Below are 20,930 nucleotides of genomic sequence, written 5' to 3'. Positions count from 1 at the left end.
TTGATTAGTAATAGCTTCAGGGACTTGCTTGCTCCAGCCCTAGGCTCTGGCTTAAGGGAGAGCAGAGAAAGTCTAGGGGCTCGGAGAGATTAGGCTGGCACTCTGTTCCTCTGCTGGATCCTGGGTCAATGACAGTTGCTTAGGAGGCTAAGACAGAAGGTCACTTGAGTTAAGAACAGCCTGGATAACAGGCTGGATGTTGGTGGCGCACGCCTTTAATCCCAGCACTCGGGAGGCAGAGGCAGGCAGATTTCTGTGAGTTAGAGACCAGCCTGGTCTACAAGAGCTAGTTCCAGGACAGCCTCCAAAACCACAGAGAAACCCTGTCTCGAAAAACCAAAAAAAAAAAAAAAGAACAGCCTGGATACCAAAGTGAGAATCTCCATTTTAAAAATAAAAAAATTAAGGTGAAGGCAGGAAGATCAGAAATACAAGGCCAGCCTCATTATGTAGTAAGTTCAAGACAAGCCTAGGTTGCATGAGGCCCAGTCTCAAAAACAACAAACAAGCCAGGTGGTGGCAGTGGCAGTGGCAGTGGCAGTAGCTCACACCTTTAATCTTAGCACTCAGGAGGCAGAGGCAGGCTGATCTCTGAGTTTGAGACCAGCCTGGTCTACAGACTGAGTTCCAGGACAGCCAAGGATACACAGAGAAACCCTGTCTCAAAAAAACAAAAACAGGGCTGGAGAGATGGCTCACTGGAGAGATGGCTCAGAGGTTAAGGGCACTGACTGTTCTTCGACAGGTCCTGAGTTCAATTCCCAGCAACCTCATGGTGGCTCACAACCATCCGTTATGAGATCTGGTGCCCTCTTCTGGTGTGCAGATATACATGGAAGCAGAATGTTGTATACTAATAAATAAATAAATAAATAAATAAAAATCTTTTAAAAAAAACAAACAAAAAAAACAAAAACAAAAAAACCCAAACAAATCAAAGCCTACATAAATAAAAACAGGAATAAAAAAATTAAAACAAAAGGGTCACTTGCTGCAAGATCAAGTACCTAGAGACACAGGCCAAAGTTGACAGTGGACAGAGGACAACATTGGAGACATGTGCAGCCTCCAGTCTCTGAGGACCATGGGGCTCAGATGAGAAGCCCAGAACAGGCACAGGTAGGATCAGGGTGATGCACTCTACCCCACCCCCACCTTGACTCCTGTTAGACAGGAAAGCACTTTCAGAAGGAGTCTCTCTGAGCTGGCCCCTTAGCTCACACCACCCTGGCCGACAGCAATGGTTTTCCTAATAGAAGCCAGGTGTGGGCCAGATGCCCTGGGCGGAAGTTGGGGGTGGGGGTGGGGGAGAGGCACGGACAGTTGGAGGGCTGCATTCCAGGCCTGCTGCTGCCCCCGCATTGCATATAGCCTTGGAGCCAAACACAGGCACCATCCCATCCACCAGTGGAGCTGCCCACGCTCTTCCCAGATCTCCTGGCTAAAGCCCCTCCAGGGGGCTCCTCCAGTGCAGCTCCCCAACGCCTGCTTACACTCTTCAACAACTTGGAGCCCCTTGGCTAGCAGCCACACCAGCTCCACCTCAGCCGCGCTCGCTCGCAGACCACCTCTGTGGGGTGTTATGGAGGCGTAGGAGGGGAGGAAAGAGGGGGTGGGGATGGGGAGAAAGCAGGCTGGAAAGAGGCCACTGAAATGGGGAACGAAGAAAGAAAACACTCAAGCAGTTGGCCCAGTGTGGCGCCTAATAGGCATGAGTGCTGGCAAGGCACCCTGAGAAGGATCTGGGTACCTCTTTCTAGGCAAAGGCTTGGGGGGACAGAGAAAGCCAATCAGGCAAGGCCTACTGTTCACACCTCATCAACCTGAGATTCAAATGACCCAGTGGGATGAAGTCAGCAGCTTTCTCAAGGACACAAGGCCAGCATGTGGCAAACTATTTAGGCCCAAGAGGTATAATGTACCAAGCGAACAGATTTTTGAGGATTAAGATACAAGAGCCCCAGGCTACCCTTAGCTCCCTATGGGGAACCAGTCCTCAAAACAGAGGATGACTATCTGTGATGGGCCCAGGTCTTTACAAGGAGCAAGACTTTGCACCACAGCTCCCTGGGAAAAAAGCCTCATCAGCCTCCAGTTCTATTAAGAACTAGAAATTTTATTCAGCCGGGCGTTGGTGGTGCACGCCTTTAATCCCAGCACTTGGGAGGCAGAGGCAGGTGGATCTCTGTGAGTTCGAGACCAGCCTGGTCTACAAGAGCTAGTTCCAGGATAGCCTCCAAAGCCACAGAGAAACCCTGTCTCGAAAACAACAAAACAAAACAAAACAAAAAAGAACTACAAATTCCTAGGGCTACTTGTCTGGAGGACCGGGTTTGATTCTCAGCATGGAGGCTCACAACTCTATGTAATTCAAACTCCAGAGGAGCCAATACCCTCTTTTTGGCCTATAAGGGCACATGCAAAATACTCATACCCATAAAATAAAGTGTTGTTTTTTTAAATTCTTCCTGTTTTCAAAAAAAGAAAAAGAAATAGAAATCTTGAGGCTAGAGAGATGGTTCAGGGGTTAAATGTGCATGACACAATCCCAGTACTCGGGAGGCAGAGGCAGGAGGGGTCTCTCTTGAGTTTGAGGCCAGCCTGGTCTACAGAGCAAATGCCAGGACAGCCAGGACTACACAGAGAAACCCTGTCTCAAAAAAACAAAAAACAGGGCTGGAGAGATGGCTCAGGGGTTAAGAGCATTGCCTGCTCTTCCAAAGGTCCTGAGTTCAATTCCCAGCAACCACATGGTGGCTCACAACCATCTGTAGTGAAATCTAGTGCCCTCTTCTGGCGTGAAGACATACATGCAAACAGAACACTGTGTACATAATAAATCTTTAAAAAAAAAAAAACAACATAAATAATAAATAAATAAATGCATAAAACAAAAATTTGTATGAGGCTCTTGCAGAGAACCCAAGTTTGGTTTGCAGCACCCATGTTAGGCACCTTAGGCACCTTACAACTGTCTATAACTCCAGTTCTGAGGGATCCAATGCCTCTGACCTCTGTAGGCATCTGCACTCAAACAAGAAACCCTTACTCAGACACATGTGCAGATATACAATTCAAAATAATAAAAGTTGGGGATGGACAGGCAGCTCAGTGGTTAAGAGAACTGGCTGTTCTTGTAGAGAACCAGGGTTTTTGCCCACACAACAGATCACAACCATTTGTAACTTTTGTTCCAAGGGAACCCAATGCCCTCTTCTGGCTTCTATGGGCACTGCATGCATGAAAGGTACACAAAAATGCAAACAAAATAACTGTACATATAAAATAAATACTTTTAAAAAGAACATTAAAAATAAATCTTTTTTGGGGAGCGGGTTTGAGACAGAGTTTCTCTGTGTAGCTTTGGAGCCTATCCTGGCACTCGCTCTTGGAGACCAGGCTGGCCTCGAACTCAAGAGAGACCCCTCCTGCCTCTGCCTCCCGAGTACTGGGATTGTGTCATGCACATTTAACCCCTGAACCATCTTGAGAGATCCACTTGCCTCTGCCTCCTGAGTGCTGGGACCAAAGGCATGCACCACCACCACCCAGCCAAAAATAAATCTTTTTAAAAAAAAGAATAGAAAAAGAAATATACCAAGTATAGTAGTGCACATCTTTAATCCCAGTGTTCAAGAGGCAGAAGTAGGTGGAACTCTGTAAATTCTAAACCAGCCAGGTCTACCTAGGGCAACATAGTGAGACTCTGTCGCAATACAGAAAGACAGTAGGAGACAGAGAAAGGAAGGGGGCTGTTAGGAGAGATGGCTCAGCAGTTAAGAGAGCTTACTTCCAGAGGACCTGAGAGTAGTTACTAGCTCCCACATCAGGTGGCTCCCAACTACCTGCAATTCCAGCTCCAGGGGTCCAACCTCCTATTTTGTACATACGGGTGCATGCAGGCTCTCTCTCACACACACACATATACACTCAAAAATATTAAATAAATCCTGAGACAGGAAATAAAATAGAAATTCACTGATCTCACCCCCTGCTTAAAACTCTCTAGTGGTGCCGGGCATTGGTGGTGCACGCCTTTAAACCCAGCACTCAGGAGGCAGAGGCAGGCGGATCTCTGTGAGTTTGAGGCCAGCCTGGTCTCCAGAGCGAGTGCCAGGATAGGCTCCAAAGCTACACAGAGAAACCCTGTCTTGAAAAAAAAAAAAAAAAAAAAAAAAAAACCCAAACAAAACAAAACAAAAAAAACAAACAAACAAAAAAACTCTCTAGTGGTTTCTCACAGCCCAGGGGACAGACCCTTTGTATCAACAGCCTGCTGCCTCTCCTCTAGAATGAGCTATTTTCTTCCCTTTATATCCTCTCAGATGACTTCTAGAACAAACTCTTCCCACCTTTGGCCATCTGCTTATGGCCTATAGTAAAACTGAGTCCTCATCTGTAAACCAATTTCTCAGAACAAACACTAAGGAAAGGAAAGAGAAGCCCTTAACAATCGTTGGGGACAGAGCCATATGTATGACTAGCTGACTCCTCGGCCTACAGGGTCTCTGTTAGAGAAATGAATGACTCTTCAGAGGCCCTGTGCCTGCTGCCTCATTTGGAAGTCATAATCACATGGGAAATGGAATGAGGATTCTTTCTGATTCCCCAGTAGCTGGTCTCTGCTGACCATGCCAGAAAAAGACAGCAGGGTTCAAAGAAGGGGAGGGAACTGAAATCTCAAATTGCATTCCTGAACTCAGGGAATGCCCCCAGAATGTCCCCACTGACAGCCTGTGGGCAGCCTGGCTGTATCCCACCCTGTGATCAAAGCCAGGCGCTTCCCAGGATTCAGAGAGATCAGGTCTCAGAAAGAGCTCCCAACAGCAGCAGCTCTCCCCACCAGCACTGGACACTAACTTACCTGAGAGGCTTTGGTTCTTGCTCTGGGATCAAAGATCTGTAGCTGCTTGTCCTAAAAAAGAAGGGAGAAAGAACCAAAGGATACAATTAAAGCCTGAGGGTTTCTGGAGGCCAGCCTGTCTCTCACACTACAGGCTCTCAGTTGGTACCACATTACACAGACTGGCATAACAGACCAGATGTTACTTCCCTATGTGGGGGTCTTCAATCTTATCTGTAGGACAGATCCTTTCCAGGCTCCCAGAGGACAACACTCCACCTTCACCCATTACCTGCCAGGCATGTCACCTGCATACCCTTGCCACACCTTTTCCTTTGAAGCAGGGCTTACAGGATAATGATGCTTCTGCATTTATAGAACTTCACACTGAGGTTGGAGAGCTGATTTGGGTGATAGTGTCTGCCGTGCAGGCATGAGGATCTGAGTTTAGACCCCAACACTCACATAAAAACCAGGTGTGTACCTGCAACCCTAGCTCTGGAGGCATGGAGGCAGAAACAGGAGGATCCTCAAATGCTAGCCAGCCCAGCCAAATCAATGAGACCCACATGGTGGCTCACAACAATCTATAATCCACTCCACCCGACTGGCCTCTGAGTATATAAATGGGGCCAGCACTGGGGAAGCAGAGGCAGGTGGATCTCTGTGAGTTCGAAGCCAGCCTGGTCTACAGAGTTAAGTTTTAGGACAGCCAAAGCTACACAGAGAAACCCTGTCTCAAAAAACAAACAAACAAAAATAGCTCAGCAGGTAATGGTGTTTGCCATCAAACCTGGCAACCTGGGTTTGATCCCTAAAACCCACATGGTGTAAAGAAAGAATGGACTCCCATAAGTTTTCTGAGCTCCACACATGGCACATGTTCCCCACCCAAATAAATAAATAAATAAAGTGGAAAGTGACCAAGAAGGACACAACATCAATCTTTGGTTTACACACACACACACACACAAAGAACTTTCTGTTTAGTTTCAGCAATCCCTGTCTCAGTCTACGTTTAACAATGCTGTTGAGACAAGGTCTTGGTGTGTATGTACCCATGCAGGCCTTGAATCTGCAACAATCCCACTGCTACCCCAGGGTAAATGCCAGGATTACAGATGTGTACCACCAAGCCCAGATTAAAGAGAAGCTAATCTTTCCTAACCATCCTTTCAATGCACTAACTGATAAAGATTACCTGAGGGCTAGGACGAAAAGACAAAAAGAGTTTGCTAAGCAAAGAGAAAGGACTGAGCTTTTTTTTTTTTTCACTGAGTGTGAAGGGTGAAGAAGTGGGGGCTGGCCAACACCTTCCACTTTGTATTTTAGCAAAGCTCAACTTTGTTTCCTTCAGCACAGATACTTATTTTTGTATTTTGAAAAATGATACCCAGACTTACACACTAAGAACATTACATCTGCATCAGCACCAAAGAACTAAAATATTTAGCTATAAATCTTACAATGTATGTATCCACAAAACATGAGTCAAACTAAAAAGCACTGATGAAAAAAAAACCAAAGGTATAAACTAATAGATGTATATTCTGTTTTTTATGGACATGAAGACTTCTTCTTGTTGAAATGTCAGTTTGGGGTTGAGGAGATTGTTTGGGGAGTTATTACTGTAATCAGTATCACTAGTACCCAGTGAGAAAACAGGCACAGCAGTGCACATCTGGAATTAAAGCACCAGAAGGTGGACGAAGAAAGATCCTGGACTCAGTGGTTCAACAGTTCAGCCAGCTGGCGAGCTTCAGGTTCACTGAGAGAGACAGTATCAAAAAATAAGTGGAGGGGCTGGGCATGGTGGTGCACACCTTTAATGCCAGCACTAGGGCAGGTGGATCTCTATAAAGTCCATGCATGCCTGTTCTACATAGTGAGCTCTAGGTTAGTCAAGGCTACATAGTGAAAGATGAGACCCTGTCTAAATAATACAAGTAGAGGGGGTGACGAGACGGCTCAGCAGATAAAGGCATTTGCCATGTATCCTGATTTTTTTTTTTTGTCAACTTAACACCAGCAGGAGTTACATGGGAAGAGGAACCTCATTTGAGAAAATTCCCTCATCAGATTTCCTGTAGGTAATTCTGTAGGACATTTTTCCTTTTTTTTTTTTTTTTTTTTTAATAATTAAAAGGAGAAGCAGATATGGGATATGCTGGTAATCTCAGAACTTGGGAGGCTGAGGCAGTAGGTTTCCAAATAAAAGGTCAGCCTGTGTTATACAGACTGTCTGAAAAATATAATAATAGGTTTGAGCATAGTGGCATTTGCCTTTAATCCCAGCACTAAGGAGGCAGTGACAGGCAAATCTCTGTGAGGTCAATCTGGTCTTACTATGTAGTCAGTTCCAGGCCAGCCAGGGGTACATAGTAAGACCCCATCTCAAAACAAACATCTTAAACACAACAACAAAATAATAAGGGAAATAGATGTAGAGAGAAGAGAAATATGAGATTTTCTATATAATCTGATATATTTTTCCCATAAAACAGCTCTAAAATAATCTGCTAAATAAAAATAAAATTGTGTCAAAAAAGGTGACTCGTGTCAATTCCAGCATTCAGATGTGGAGGCAGAGGATCACCTTGAATTTGATGCCAACTTGGATTATATAGTGAAGTTACAGATCAGCTTAAGCTATAGACTGAAACCCTGTCTCAAAATATATTTTGAGGGGGCTAGAGAGATGGGTCAGCAGCTAGGAGCACTGGATGCTCTTTCAGAGGACCCAAGTTCATTTCCAGCACCCACATGTCAGTTTATATCCACCTGTAACTCCAGTTCCAAGAATCCAAGTGCACCAGGCACCTATACGGTACACAGATACACGCATAGACAAAACAACCATATACAAAAAAAAAATAAATAAATAAATGAAATAACTTAAAATAAGTCAATCAAAAAATTAGACCAAGCCAGGCGTTAGTGGTGCACGCCTTTAATCCAAGCACTCGGGAGGCAGAGGCAGGCGGATCACTGTGAGTTCAAGACCAGCCTGGTCTACAAGAGTGAGTTCCAGGACAGCCTCCAAAGCCACAGAGAAACCCTGTCTTGAAAAACCAAAAACCAAAAAAAAAAAAAAAAAAAAAAAAAGACCAAATATAAGGGAAGCCAAGCCAACGTTTGCTCTGTGCATAGCCTGAGTCTGGGTGCTCGGGACGGACCAATGAACAGCCAGTGCCAGTGAGGACTGAGTTACAGCTAAGGGAGGCACTCTCTAGCCAGAGTTGTCACAGGAAAACCTGGAAGAAACCTGAGTTGAATCTCAGAAGACAAGCACAAGACAAGGTGGAAAATAACAAGCAAGATGCTGAGAGAGGAGCCTGCTGATGTATGGTGTGAAGGTGGAAAGATATATAATGAAGCAGACAGAAGGGGTGCAGGGGCAATGGGCAAAAACAGTGCTGCAGGAGTCAGACGGAGGCTAGACAGGGCCTGGGAAGCTAGGCCTGCCTGGTGCAGTCAGGGAGGCCCAGGGGTTCTTCTGGAAAAGCTTTCCCAACTACACTTTGCAGCAGGCACAGTCCAGGGCTCCAGTCCTGAGCAGCACTGCCCACCATAGCCAGGGCCCTGGGGCCATATGACATGAGATCAAACATGAGGGAAAGGAGAGGCAGACTACGACAAGTAAACACAACCAGAGCTAGATACAGGACAATGACAACAAAGGACAGAGAACAATTTGAGATTAAGAACAGGGGAGGGGATGGAGAGACGGCTCAGAGGTTAAGAACATCGGCTGCTATTCCAGAGGTCCTGAGTTCAATTCCCAGTAACAACATGGTGGCTCACAACCATCTGTTATGAGATCTGGTGCCCTTTTCTGGTGTGCAGATGTACATGGAAGCAGAATGTTGTATACATAATAAATAAATAAAATCTTAAAAAAAAAAAAAAGAACAGGGGAAAAAACAGAGAATCAAGAGACATACAGGGCAGGAGAGATGGAAAGTTTCCAAGGTGAAGGGCTAGAGAAATCACTTCTCACTCTGCATGGCTAGAGTTGCTGAGGAACGTTGGAGGCTTACATTCAAATGCTAACCCCACCACTGACCAGCTTTGAGACTTGAGCAAGACTGAGCCCAATGACAAGGAGGTGACAGCAGCATCTCTCACAGGAGGGCAGTCACTGGGATTGGGAGTACAACATTATCCTCAGCATGCAACAAGCCCCACAGAGCCACTAAGTGCAGCAGTTTAAGGCTGGGTGTAAATCAGGTTCCCAGTAAGCTAGCCTTGAGGCTGTTCTGGGCCAGGCAAAGGGTCTAACTATGCTGCCAGGAATGCATCGCAGGCTAAACCCTCCATCTGTGATGCCTGTTCGCCCTCTAGTGGCCTATGGTTTCTTCTCTAAATCATTAGAGGTTAGGATTAGCTTGGGTGCTCTGAGAGCACTAGCAGCAGCAAGACAGGACTGAGAACCAGGCACCTCTGATGGGAAGTGGCCTGCCATATTGGCTTAGTCAGGCAGCATAAACAGCAACTGCACAAAGCCAGAGTCTGGTCCACCACCTCTGCAAAGAGGGGCTCTGACTCTTATGGAGTGAGCTCACCTACCACTCCAACAACACTCTAGGCCTCCTATGTAAACCCATGGCTAGTAGTACCACCCAGAATCTCAAGACAACTTTCCAACAAAAGGCAGAAGTGGGCACATACTCAAGGTGCCTGCTAGTCCTAGCAGGCACAGCGCTAGTCTGACAGGTGCCAGCCTGGAAGAGATGGTGCAGCTTCCCCACAAGTGGCACACCTAGGTCTGGAAAGAACGGGAAGGAGCAGATGTCACTTTATAGGCTCACGACTTTATTGTGTCACTGGCTTGGGAAAAGTACTTCTTGTTCTGGCAGCTTTGGGCTCTGGGTCTAGAGGGAAAATGTCTCCCCAGGGAGAACTAGCATGAGTTTCCCGGCCGTGGCTTTCTTGTTCTAACTCTGCCTTGCAAGAGAGCAGCAGGCCAGGCATAGTGTCTGCACTGTGATGGTAACATCACCATCACCTACTGGGCTATTATTCTTTGTCTTTCCTGCACAATTCTGGTGGCAAATGGGGCCCAGAGCAGAGAAAAAGAAGGAGCTGGACCATCTTATCAGTTAGGTGGGGCACAGAGGTTTCTTAAAGGCTGATTTTCACTCAGGTGATATGTCACCAGGGCTAATTCCCTGACTGGGAGACCCATTTTGTCTGTAGCCAGGCCTCATTTTCTAGAATGAAGGCCAAGCTTATGTTCTGGGAAGTGTTTCTCAGCCTCTAGTGCTAAACCTGAATGAATTAACCAGAGTATCTTGGGCTCATATTACTTTTCAATCTCCAGAGCTCAAGCCAGCATCTGGAACTTACTGAGTAATGAACAAAACCGGAAAGGATACTTGATGAAGACTGAGAAATGTGCCTTCCGAAAAATGGCAGATTAAAAGATGAAAACATGGGAAATAAGGACCTTCCAAGTGTATAATAGACCCACAGGCCTGGGAGTACTCAAGAATGGAAGCCTTCATTGGTCCCCATCTCGGCATTCCCTACTGCCCTCTCTGGCTCCATACCCCCATTTCTTTCTTTCTTTCTTTTTTTTTTTTTTTTTTTTTGGTTTTTCGAGACAGGGTTTCTCTGTGTAGCTTTGGAGCCTATCCTGGCACTCGCTCTGGAGACCAGGCTGGCCTCAAACTCACAGAGATCCACCTGCCTCTGCCTCCCGAGTGCTGGGATTAAAGGCACACGCCACCAACGCCCGGCATGATCCCCATTTCTTTTGTTATTTTCTGAGATAGAATTTTATATAGTCCGGAAAAAAAAAACAACAACAAAACAAAAACAAAAAAAAAAAAAAAAAAAGAATTTTATATAATCCAGACTGGCCTCAAACTCAAAGCATGGTCCAGACTGGCCTTTAACTCCTGATCTCATGGCCTCTGCCTCCTTAGTGTTAGGACTACAGGCATGCACTATTATTCCTGGTTGCTATTTTTCATCAGTATCTTCAGGCCCTGATACCATCAAAAATGCCCCCAACTCTAGGTTTCCTAGACTCTGGTGGACAGCTACTTTGGTGAATCCTCTAGCCTGGATCCCAGGACCCACTCCTCTTACCTTATTACCGCCACTTTCTCCTTGCAGGCTCATGATTCTTCCCCTTAGAGAATATCCCTGACTCTGGGCATAAGCTGCACCTCCCTTTCCATCCTCTGCTTAACTTGGCTCAGGATTCATCAGGTCCAGACCAGCTGGGATGTCTCTAAGTATTCCAGCTCAATATATCTCCAACCATCAGGGTAGCAGTACTGTCTAGATCATTCACACAAGGTACTCTCCAACTCTCAAGACCTGCTTGCATGGGGGCTCTTGGTACCCAAGATCCACACTCATAATCCCCACTCCTCATATCCAATCCACCACTACTCTGTGGCCCCCATCTCTACCACCCCAGAACAAGCATAGTCCTCTTACTCATTCCCTGATGGCAGTCCCAAAATTAAGTACAGACACTGCCCACCTCAGCCATGTTCTGTCCACACACAAGCTACAGAAGTGTGTCAAATGCAAACTCTGCTCACACACAGGTCACCTTTCTGGCTTTAACTTTTCTACCTGCTCACTGCCACAGCAACAACACCAGCACTTACTCCTGAAGGCTTGGCACTGCCTGCAGATGTCCCACAGACACACGCTCACTCTGCCATTCCTGCCCCTGGGATGAGCTCTTCTAAGGGTTTTCATCCTCAGCCTTTGGCCAAAGTCAAATTCCTATTACCAATCTGACCAGTTCAAAGCACCATGTCCCTTTTAGAGGTGAGTTGTAGGTCACAACTACCCACTTAACTGTATTGTCCTTGAAGCAGGTTGGATGTTATGGAAAGCCACTTGGAGAAACCATTCAGGCAGCTGGTACAGCTTTACTGATATACCAGACAAAGCCAAAACCAAATAGCACAGACCAGCAGGAGGCAGCACAGGACTTTCCTCAAGCCCCCTTTTAAAGAGCTTCGGTGGCACAGGGAGCTCAAAGACACCTAATCTGACTCAGGACTCTTCAGCCCATATCTTTGAGCATACAAGGTGTGAGGACTTCCTGACCATACTAGCCCTATGCTAAGTTTTAAGGCTGTCTGCTGCCCACATACCTTGCATGTTGTGCCCACCAGGGCTCCATTCCGGCTCCAAACAGCACTCTGCACCAAGTCCTTGTGGGCCTCCAGCTCTGCAGGGAAACAGCCAAGGTCAGGCACCAGGTGATGAGGGCACCAGGGAAGTAAAGGAGGGTAGGCCTGTCTTGGGGTAACACCAGCAGCAAATTCAGCAATGATGATCTTTCAGCTTGGAAAGGCAGGGACAGCAGCTCCACCCACACATGCTACAGAGGCATTTAGAGGCTTCCTTCTTTAAGCCTGCCCTCATCAGGATATGCCTCTACTTAATAACCTTCTGAGATTCCCTGCTTCCCAGCCTGGCTCTCACTTCTGCTCACTCTAACACATACACCCACCATGTCACCCTCACCTTTGCTCTTCCATATCCCTCCTTCTTCTGCACTTTGGGGGTTTGGAATATGACAGATAACTACTGGAAACAGAGGGTGATATACTACTTATTACAAAGCTTTAGAATGTGTTGGGTGGTGATGGTTCACACTTTTAATCTCAGCACTCAGGAGGCAGAGGCAGAGGCAGAGGGGCAGAGGAGCAGAGGCAGAGAGGCAGAAGAGGCAGAGGCAGAGAGGCAGAGAGGCAGAGGCAGAGGCAGGCAGATCTCTGTGAGCTCAAGGCCAGTGTGGTCTACAGAGTGAATTCCAGGACAGGATCCAAAGAAAAAGAGAAACCCCAAAACAAAGAAAGCTTTAAGAATATATACTATATGCCTATCATATTATGAATTTTTTTTTTTTTTTTTTAAGGATTCGGGTGATGGAACCCAGGGCCTTAGAAATGCAAGGCAAGCACTCACCACTGATTTGTATCCCACACTACTAAAAACACCAACAGAGAAGGGAAGGGCTGTCCAGACGGGGGCTGCCAGGGAAGAGCAGCCCCTCCCTAGTGGCCGTACCTGTCAGGGGCTGCTGCTTGGCTGCATCCCAGATTTTCACAGCTCTGCCAGCTGTGCTCACCAAAACACCATCTGAAGTAGGGTGGAATTGAACTACTTCCACTGGCAGCTCCTCAGGACCCAACACAATGCCAGGAACAGAGGGAAGGGTATCTTTGGCGCCCGTCAGCCGCCAAAGCTTTATCTGAAAAAATCCAGATGCTAGTTACCTCGCTGATACAGTCAGGCCTGCCCAGAGTTACCCTGGTCCCAGCAAGCAAGGTATCATACTGAAACAAGGCTAATACATTAGAGTCAAGGAATCTTACCTGTAGGGTTTGGGAACCACATATCTCATAATGGACAGGAGGGAGGAAGCCCAACTCAGAGAGAGTAGTTGTGATCAGAGACTAACAAGAATGGCCTATGAGAGTTGTCAGGGCTCTGCAATCCTCTACAGCTTCAAGCACCACCCCAGCCTGCTTCCCCTAGGCAGTCATGCATTGTAGGGGCAGATCACAACAGCAGTTCTGAGCAGGCACTTAGGGCCAGCAAGGGCATGAAATAGAAGCCAGGGCCCAGAGACCCCAGGCTATAGAAGGTGGATATAAGCAGCTCCTCCAGCCAGCCCCACTTACCGTCCTGTCAGCTGAACCTGAGGCCAGGAGGAAGTCATCAAATGGAGAGAAGTCCAGGTCAGTGACCAGATCTGTATGGGGGAGCAATCAGATCTGTTGAATTTCCCTTTCAGACCCAGTGAGATCCTTCCAGAGCTTCAGCAGTGACACCTTCACCCACATTAAGAAGCCATGTTCCCTCTGTTCCCTCTAGACAGTAGATACTACAACATATATCCTAGTGAGTCCTTGGGCTGCCATTTCTGTAGTTTTATTAGAGCATAGCCCCACCATGCATTGGCATGTGTGTGGTCTGTGTTTCTTCCAGCAACAACTACAGAGTTAAGTAACTTTATTTGGTTTGGTCAGTTGGGTTTTTGTTTTGTTTTGTGCTGAGGATCATACTACCATGAAGCACACGCTGCCCAGTTGAGTAGCTGGAACAGAAACTTTACAGTCTCTGCGTCCTAAAATACACACTGCCTTGAACTTTACAGATAATGTCTGATGGCCCCTGCTCTGCATCTACACAGAATCACACAGTACAGTATGGAGTTTTTTATTTCAATTTTTATAGGGTATATGAGTGCTTTGCCTCTGTGTGTATGTCTGTATACTACTTGCATGCCTGATGCCCAGAGACCAAAAGATGGTAGGTCCCTGAAACTGGAATCACAGATATTTGTGAACAACCACATAGGAGTGACAGAAATTGAGCCTCAGTCCTCCAGAAGAGCCAAAAGTACTCTTAACTGCTAAGCTATCTTTCTAATCTGCTTTCTGCTTTTTAAATGATTTTTTATTTTCACTTAATGTGCGTAAATGTTTTGCCTGAAGTGTATGTATGTGCACCACACACATTCAGCACCCAGAATCCAGAGGAGGTATCAGGGTCCCCTGGAAGTGGAGTTCTAAACAGTTGTGAGCAGCTATGTGGGTGCTGGGAATGGAATCCCAATCCTCTGCAAGAGTAGCCAGTGCACTTAATTGCTGAGTTACCCTCTGGTCCCTCTTTCTTGTGTTTTTGAGATTGATTTTTGTTGTAACATGTAAGAAATCTGTTTTCTAATTTTGTCTAATTTTTTTAAACATAGTCTCATGTAGCCTAGGCTTACCTCAGACTTATAGTATTGTATATATTGTTGGGAATAACCTTGAACTCCTGATTTTCCTGTCTTTTTTTTTTTTTAAATGCTGGGATTAAAAAAAGTATGTGCCACCATACCCGGCTTGTTTTTTCATCTAATTTTAAACACTGCTGTGGCTGCATACACACATATATATTTCTAATTCATTTACTTTAGTATATGTGTATTTATATTCAGGCAGGCACATGTCATGGCAATATGTGAAAGTCAGAGGACTTTCACTACAATCAGCTGGGTGGTGGCGGCGCAAGCCTTTAGTCCCAGAACTTGGGAGGCAGAGGCAGATAGATCTCTGTGAGTTCCAGGACAGCCTCCAAAGCCACTGAGAAACCCTGTCTCAAAAAACCAAGGGAAAGAAAAATCGCTACAAATTTTTGTGAGATCCAGTGATCAAACTCATACCGTCAAGCCTGCATAAAAGCACCTCGTCAGAAAAGTGCCTCTATCTAGACAGGTGTTGGTAGCACACTCCTTTAATCCTAGCACTTGGGAGGCAGAGGCAGGTGGATCTCTGAGTTTGAGGCCAGCCTGGTATACAGAGCAAGTACCAGGACAGCCAGGGCTACACAGAGAAACCCTGTCTTGAAAAACAAAACAACAAGGAGGTTAAGGAGGTACAGGGGAAAAAGTCTGCCTTAAAGATACTAAGTGCTATTCTGGCCCACATAAGTGCCAATGATGGGAGACCCTGGGTACATTAGACTCTGGCTATTGCCCTGCCTTTTGAGGCTCCCTGCCTTCTAGCCTTTCATCCTGAGGCATGCCTGCCTGGGCAACCTAGCAGCCAGAGGAGCAGAGCAATGGGGGCACCTAGAACAGCCTGAGATGTAGGTGGTGGAGCTGGCCATGGGACCTGCTGCTGCTCCAACTGAGGAAAGGCAGCAGGACAACACTCTGACAAGCACAGGTTCTGGAGCAAGACTGGCTAAAATTAACCCTCAGCTCACTCCTTTCTAGCCGTGTTCTTCTAAGCATGGTGCTTACCTTTGGGTTTTGGTATCCTCATTTTCTACTTGGGATGTTACTGAAGTACTCACTGCCGAGTTGCTATGAGAATTGAGGGAGGTCTGTGTGTGCAAGGACTCATCCTGTGACTCAATTTTATTACCACATTTTATTCCTTTGTTACATGCCAGCTGCCTGCTCTACTGCCTGATCCTGCTGGCTAGAAATCCAGACCAAAGTCACTATAAGGGTTACCTGTCCATATCCACCCCACTTCCCTTGTCTCTGCTGACTGATGGATAGCAGTATTCTCACCCACACAGAGACAAGCAGTAGGGACAGCAGTGCCTCTTGCACTGGTAATGCTGACCTGTTGTCCCATCTGCAGCCCCATCCTTACCCGCTATCCTCCATGTTTTCTTTCCACCCCAAACCACCAGCCCTGTTTTCCCTTTTGGCTCTGGTTCATCCTGTACCACCATATTCCCCTCTGAAGTAAATAACTGAGATCAACTCCAGCTGCTTAAGCCAAAAAGAAATTTGTGGGGTGAATCCTAGAGCCTTCCACAATTGGAGATGTAGCCTGGTGTGCTACCCTAGGAGAAGCTGGGCTGGGTAGCCCAAGAGTTTCCTGCCCGCTTTCCTGTCAACCTTGGATGGCTCTGGCCATGAGAATAATGTGCAGACCTTAGCTTTAGAATCAGAGAGTAAAATGATGACTGCCTAGGACTGCTGGGCTAAAGTTTCTACTAACCATAAGAGGATTCAGATAAAAACAGAAACACTTGGAAACAGGACGCTCGTACATATAATTATCTTTAAATAAAAAGCTGGCAGCTAACAACCATCTTTACCTCCAATTACAGGAGATCCAACACCATTTTCTGGCCTTCAAGGGCACTGCATGAACATGGTACATATATGCAGGCAAAACAACCTTATATCAAAACAAAAATAAATCAACAACAAAAAAACTTAAGCAAAGCCAGGCAGTGGTGGTGCACACCTTCAGTCCCAGCACTTGGGAGGTAGAGGCAGGCAGATCTCTGTGAGTCCGAGACCAGCCTGGTCTACAAGAGCTAGTTCCAGGATAGGCTCCAAAGTTACACAGAGAAACCCTGTCTCAAAAAAAAAAAAAAAAAAAAAAAAAAAAACTCTTCACTTAAAACAAGCAGTACAGATGGTATCCAAATGACATCTCAAAACTTTTTCGAAGTTTGGATTAGTGGGCTGGAGAGATAGCTTAGTAGTTAAGAGCACTGGCTGCTCTTTCAGAGGACCCAGGTTCAATTCCCAGCATCTGTGAGCCATCTGTAACTTCAAGAAATCTGACTTCTTCTGACCTCCTCAGACACCAGACAGGTATGTGGTGCACATACATGCAGGTAAAACACCCATTTGCATAAAAAATTTATAAAATTTAGATTGGACTAGGTGTGGTGGTGCATACCTTTAATCCGAGCTCTCAGGCAGGGAGATTTCTAAATTCAAGGCCAGCCTGGTCTACAGATTGAGTTCCAGGACAGTAAGGGCTACACAGAGAAACCTTATCTCAAAAAACAAAACATGGAATGTAAAAAATAAACTAATAAAAAAATAGAATGACAGGGCTGGAGAGATGGCTCAGAGGTTAAGAGCACTGACTGCTCTTCCAGAGGTCCTGAGTTCAATTCCCAGCAACCACATGGTGGCTCACAACCATCCGTTATGAGATCTGATGCCCTCTTCTGGTATGCAGATTATACATGGAAGCAGAATGTTGTATACATAATAAATAAACAGAATCTTAAAAAAAAATAGAATGACAACAAAACAAAACTGATTTAGTCTGGAAAGTAGCCAGAGGACTGACTCTACATAAATTTTGGCTTTTATTATTGACCTTAATCATTGTCATCATCCTAACTGACATTGAGCAGCATCCTTACTTCCAACTCTCCCTCTCCAGACCCAGCCTAAGGACTAAGGACTTATCCTCTTCCTTCATCCCAGGTCTTCAACAAGAGAGATCTAGCCTATAGGACTACAGCTATGGAGACAAAGCCAGCTAGGCCAAGGCATAGGGGATAGCAAACTTTCCCCAAAGTGGGCAGGCTGCCAGGGACCCCAGAAACAGCTGCAGCAGACAAAAGCCCTTTGTAAGGGCCCATCTCCACCCTGCAGCCCATTAGAGCCACTTTCTTGGATGACTTTTAGCAGCCTGGCTGGGAAGGAGCCTTGGAAATGAGAGGTATTCTGTTGCACTCCAAAGAACACAGGGCTAGGAGCCATATAAGTTGTCTGTGTGTATGTGTGTGTGTGTGTGTGTGTGTGTGTCTGTCTGTCTGTCTGTCTGTCTGTGTATGTGTGTTTGTGTGTGTGTGTGTGTGTGTGTGCAGGAGTGTGTGTGTAGGATATCTGGGAGTGATACTGCACACCCTTCTTCTGCCATGCTGATGAACTGGAACACCCAGCTTCCCTCCTCCAGGCCAGAATCCCAAACCAAGTGCAGCCTTCTGACCCCAAGTACCTTGCAGAACACATAGTGAGGACAAGAAGCCACAGGCAATGGGACCAAGTATGTATGAATCCCTGGCCCCAGGCTTCCTCAATCAAGCACCACTCACCTGAATGGCAGCCAAGGTAGGCCACGTGCCTCTTGCTCTCTCCATGGCCTTCCTGAGATATGATGCCCAATACACCTATTAAACAAACACAGGGATTCCGACTTTGAGCTTAACGGGTGCCACTTACTTTCCTTCAAAGGACTTCAAAAGGAGACTAGACCCAAAACAATGTGACCTGAAAGCCTCTACCAGTTGTCACTTTTCTTCCTGATTTTGAAGAGACCTAGGTTAAACTAACTGCAGTGGATGTACAGAACACTGGAAAAATGTTTTCTTTTCTCATTCTGTAGATCACATGAGAGGTCAGTTGTGAGCTGTCAGCTACTATTTCTCCCATCTTCACCAGAGAAGGAAGCCAGCTCCCCAAGCCAGCTTGGGGACCAAGAGAAGAACTGGAGATCAAGTGAGATGATTCACACCTATAATCACAGCACCTGGGGCACTGAGGCAAAAGGAATTCTGTGAGTTGGAGGCTGCCTTGGGCTACAACGTGATACTCTATCTAGAAAAACTAAATGGATGGGAGCTGGGTGGGGTACAGAGTGGGCATAGATAGTACTTGTGAACCTTCGGACCCAGCTCTGCGTAAAGTCCAGAGTCAGTCAAAAAGGTATTTATCCTGTGCTTAAGTTGGTTTGTCTGCATTGTCACAAACAGCCAAGGGAGTCTCAACTAACATAGGGCTTTATTTTATTTTTTAATTTTTTAAAGTTTTTTTTTTTTTTTTTTTTTGTTTTGTTTTGTTTTGTTTTCTTCTTTGAGATGGGGTCTGGGTAGCTAAGGCTGGCTTACATCTCCCAATCTTCCAGACTCTGCCTCCTGGAGCAGAGACTATAGGCCTAGTGTACCACACTTGGAACATGACTTTTTAAACCTTCATTATGATCAATCCCAGCCACCCAAGGCCAAACAGAAGGAGGGGAATTGTCTGTGTGGATGACTGAAAACAGGAGCACTGGTTTCTTTCCTGCTTGGCTAGAACAACCACCATGACTTATGTACAAGCACACCTTACGCAAAATCTATCTGACTACTGTATGTTGACCTGTGCATAGGGGAAGGCCTGCCTCTTCCCCCAACCCAGGCTGTTCCAACTCTCCAGTGCGAATGGAACTTGCCCTTCTTCCTACGATGGCAATGACTGAAGCTTTCTCCCATGCTTCCTTCCCTACCTGGGCGGTCAGAGTTGAAGGCAATCAAGCTGCAACTTGACTTGATGTGGTTCCCATATGTGGGGGTAGTTCCTGCACGAATGTCACTGATCCAGGCCTGTAAATGAAGAATAAGAAACATGGTGTCAGGTCTCTGCTCATGCATAGAGAGGGCTATAATATAGGATACTCCATCTTCTGTGTGTGTGTGTGTGTGTGTGTGTGTGTGTGTGTGTGTGTGTGTGTGCATGTGTAAATGTAGAGGCCAGAGGACAACTGCTAGTGTCATTCCACAGGGGCCACCCACTTTATTTAGAGACAGGGTTTCTCTGTATGGCCCTGGACATCCTGGAACTCACTCTGTAGACCAGGCTGATCTGCCTGCCTCTGCCTTACAAGTGCTGAGATTGAAGGCATATGCCACCACTGTTTGGTCCCACTTTGGTTTTGGAGACAGGGTCTTACCCAGAATATAGACCTTACAAATTCAGTGATGCTGGCTGACTAGTGAACTCCAAATGTCCACCCGTCTGTGCAGGTGTGTGGTGATAAGCACATATCATCACCTAGGTTCTAGACAACAAACTCATGTCTTCATGCATGCACCACAAGCAGGTTACTAATAATTAAAGTCACTTCCTCAGCCCTAGGCAACTCCACCTGAGTTCTGCACCATCAGGGAAGTATTTCTTTGGATATGGAATTCGACTTTTTTGGGTCTGTCCCACTCAGTCCTTTAAAACATACCAAATGTTCTTGAAATAATCTAAGTAGCTAAGAGGCTGATTTTATTTAGCAAATTGGTTCCCTAATAAGGAGGAGGAAGCTGTGAGAAGGAAGTGCAAGTGTCTGTGGGGGGAATATTTCAGTTCAAAGAGGGGGAAGGTGACAAAGAAGTGACAACCTAACAGAAGTTGGGCTTGGCTTCTGCAGATTCTCTGCTGAGGGCTCTCCTAGGTCCCAAGGACCCTTTGAGAACACTCATGCCCAGCAGGGAGAAGGCAGAATTGGCTTCCTCACTCTTCCCTTAGGTGAGTGAAAAGGCAATGAGGTGAACATCCCCACATGTAGAGGAGAGGAAGAGCTCTTGCCCTGCAATTGAGATCGGCAAGGTCCCCATTTCCTCTGTTGATGTCAAAGCACTACTCTGCGATGCTTGCCTCCCTGACAAAGCACCCACACTCCCTAGTACACCCACCTGCAGCATCACCACCTAAATTTCCTATTTTATTGATCATTTCCCATCTGGTAGAACATCAGTACCACACGTTACTTTTCCTTCCTGATTCACGGTTACTGTACAGTTGCAGACTATACTTTTAAAAAGGAGAACAGGGGCTGGAGAGATGGTTCAGAGGTTAAGAGCACTGTCTGCTCTTCTAGAGGTCCTGAGTTCAATTCCCAGCAGCCACATGGTGGCTCACAACCATCTGTAATGAGATCTTGTGCCCTCTTCTGGCCTGCAGGGATACATGCAGACAGAAAACTGTGTACATAATAAATAAATCTTAAAAACAAACAAACAAAAAAAGGAGAACCTCCCACCTCCAATCACATAAACTGTTTGAAGCTCTCCCCGAGGCCCCTAGTTC

General features: G+C 46.1%; 1 protein-coding gene across 3 annotated transcripts in view; it reads right to left on the bottom strand.

Annotated features, from left to right (window-relative positions):
- Coro7 (coronin 7) overlaps positions 1–20,930 on the bottom strand; it is a 55,049-nt gene that overhangs the window by 32,660 nt on the left and 1,459 nt on the right. For all 3 annotated transcript variants that reach the window (XR_004770665.1, XM_027424002.2, XM_027424003.2), the window contains exons 2-7: positions 19,360–19,456; positions 18,188–18,262; positions 13,510–13,580; positions 12,893–13,076; positions 11,971–12,047; positions 4,865–4,915 (exon numbers count right to left, since the gene is read on the bottom strand). Coding sequence is in view for 2 of the 3 variants with exons in the window: in XM_027424002.2 (XP_027279803.1) it covers positions 4,865–4,915; positions 11,971–12,047; positions 12,893–13,076; positions 13,510–13,580; positions 18,188–18,262; positions 19,360–19,456 (555 nt within the window). In the remaining variant the exon portion in view is untranslated. The remainder of the gene's footprint in view (positions 1–4,864; positions 4,916–11,970; positions 12,048–12,892; positions 13,077–13,509; positions 13,581–18,187; positions 18,263–19,359; positions 19,457–20,930) is intronic.

The sequence above is a fragment of the Cricetulus griseus genome, chromosome 7 (genome assembly GCF_003668045.3).
Source record: "Cricetulus griseus strain 17A/GY chromosome 7, alternate assembly CriGri-PICRH-1.0, whole genome shotgun sequence".
Classification (NCBI taxonomy): domain Eukaryota; kingdom Metazoa; phylum Chordata; class Mammalia; order Rodentia; family Cricetidae; genus Cricetulus; species Cricetulus griseus.
The sequence above is the reverse complement of the archived record's forward strand: the minus strand, read 5'-3'. Positions and strand labels throughout refer to the sequence as shown.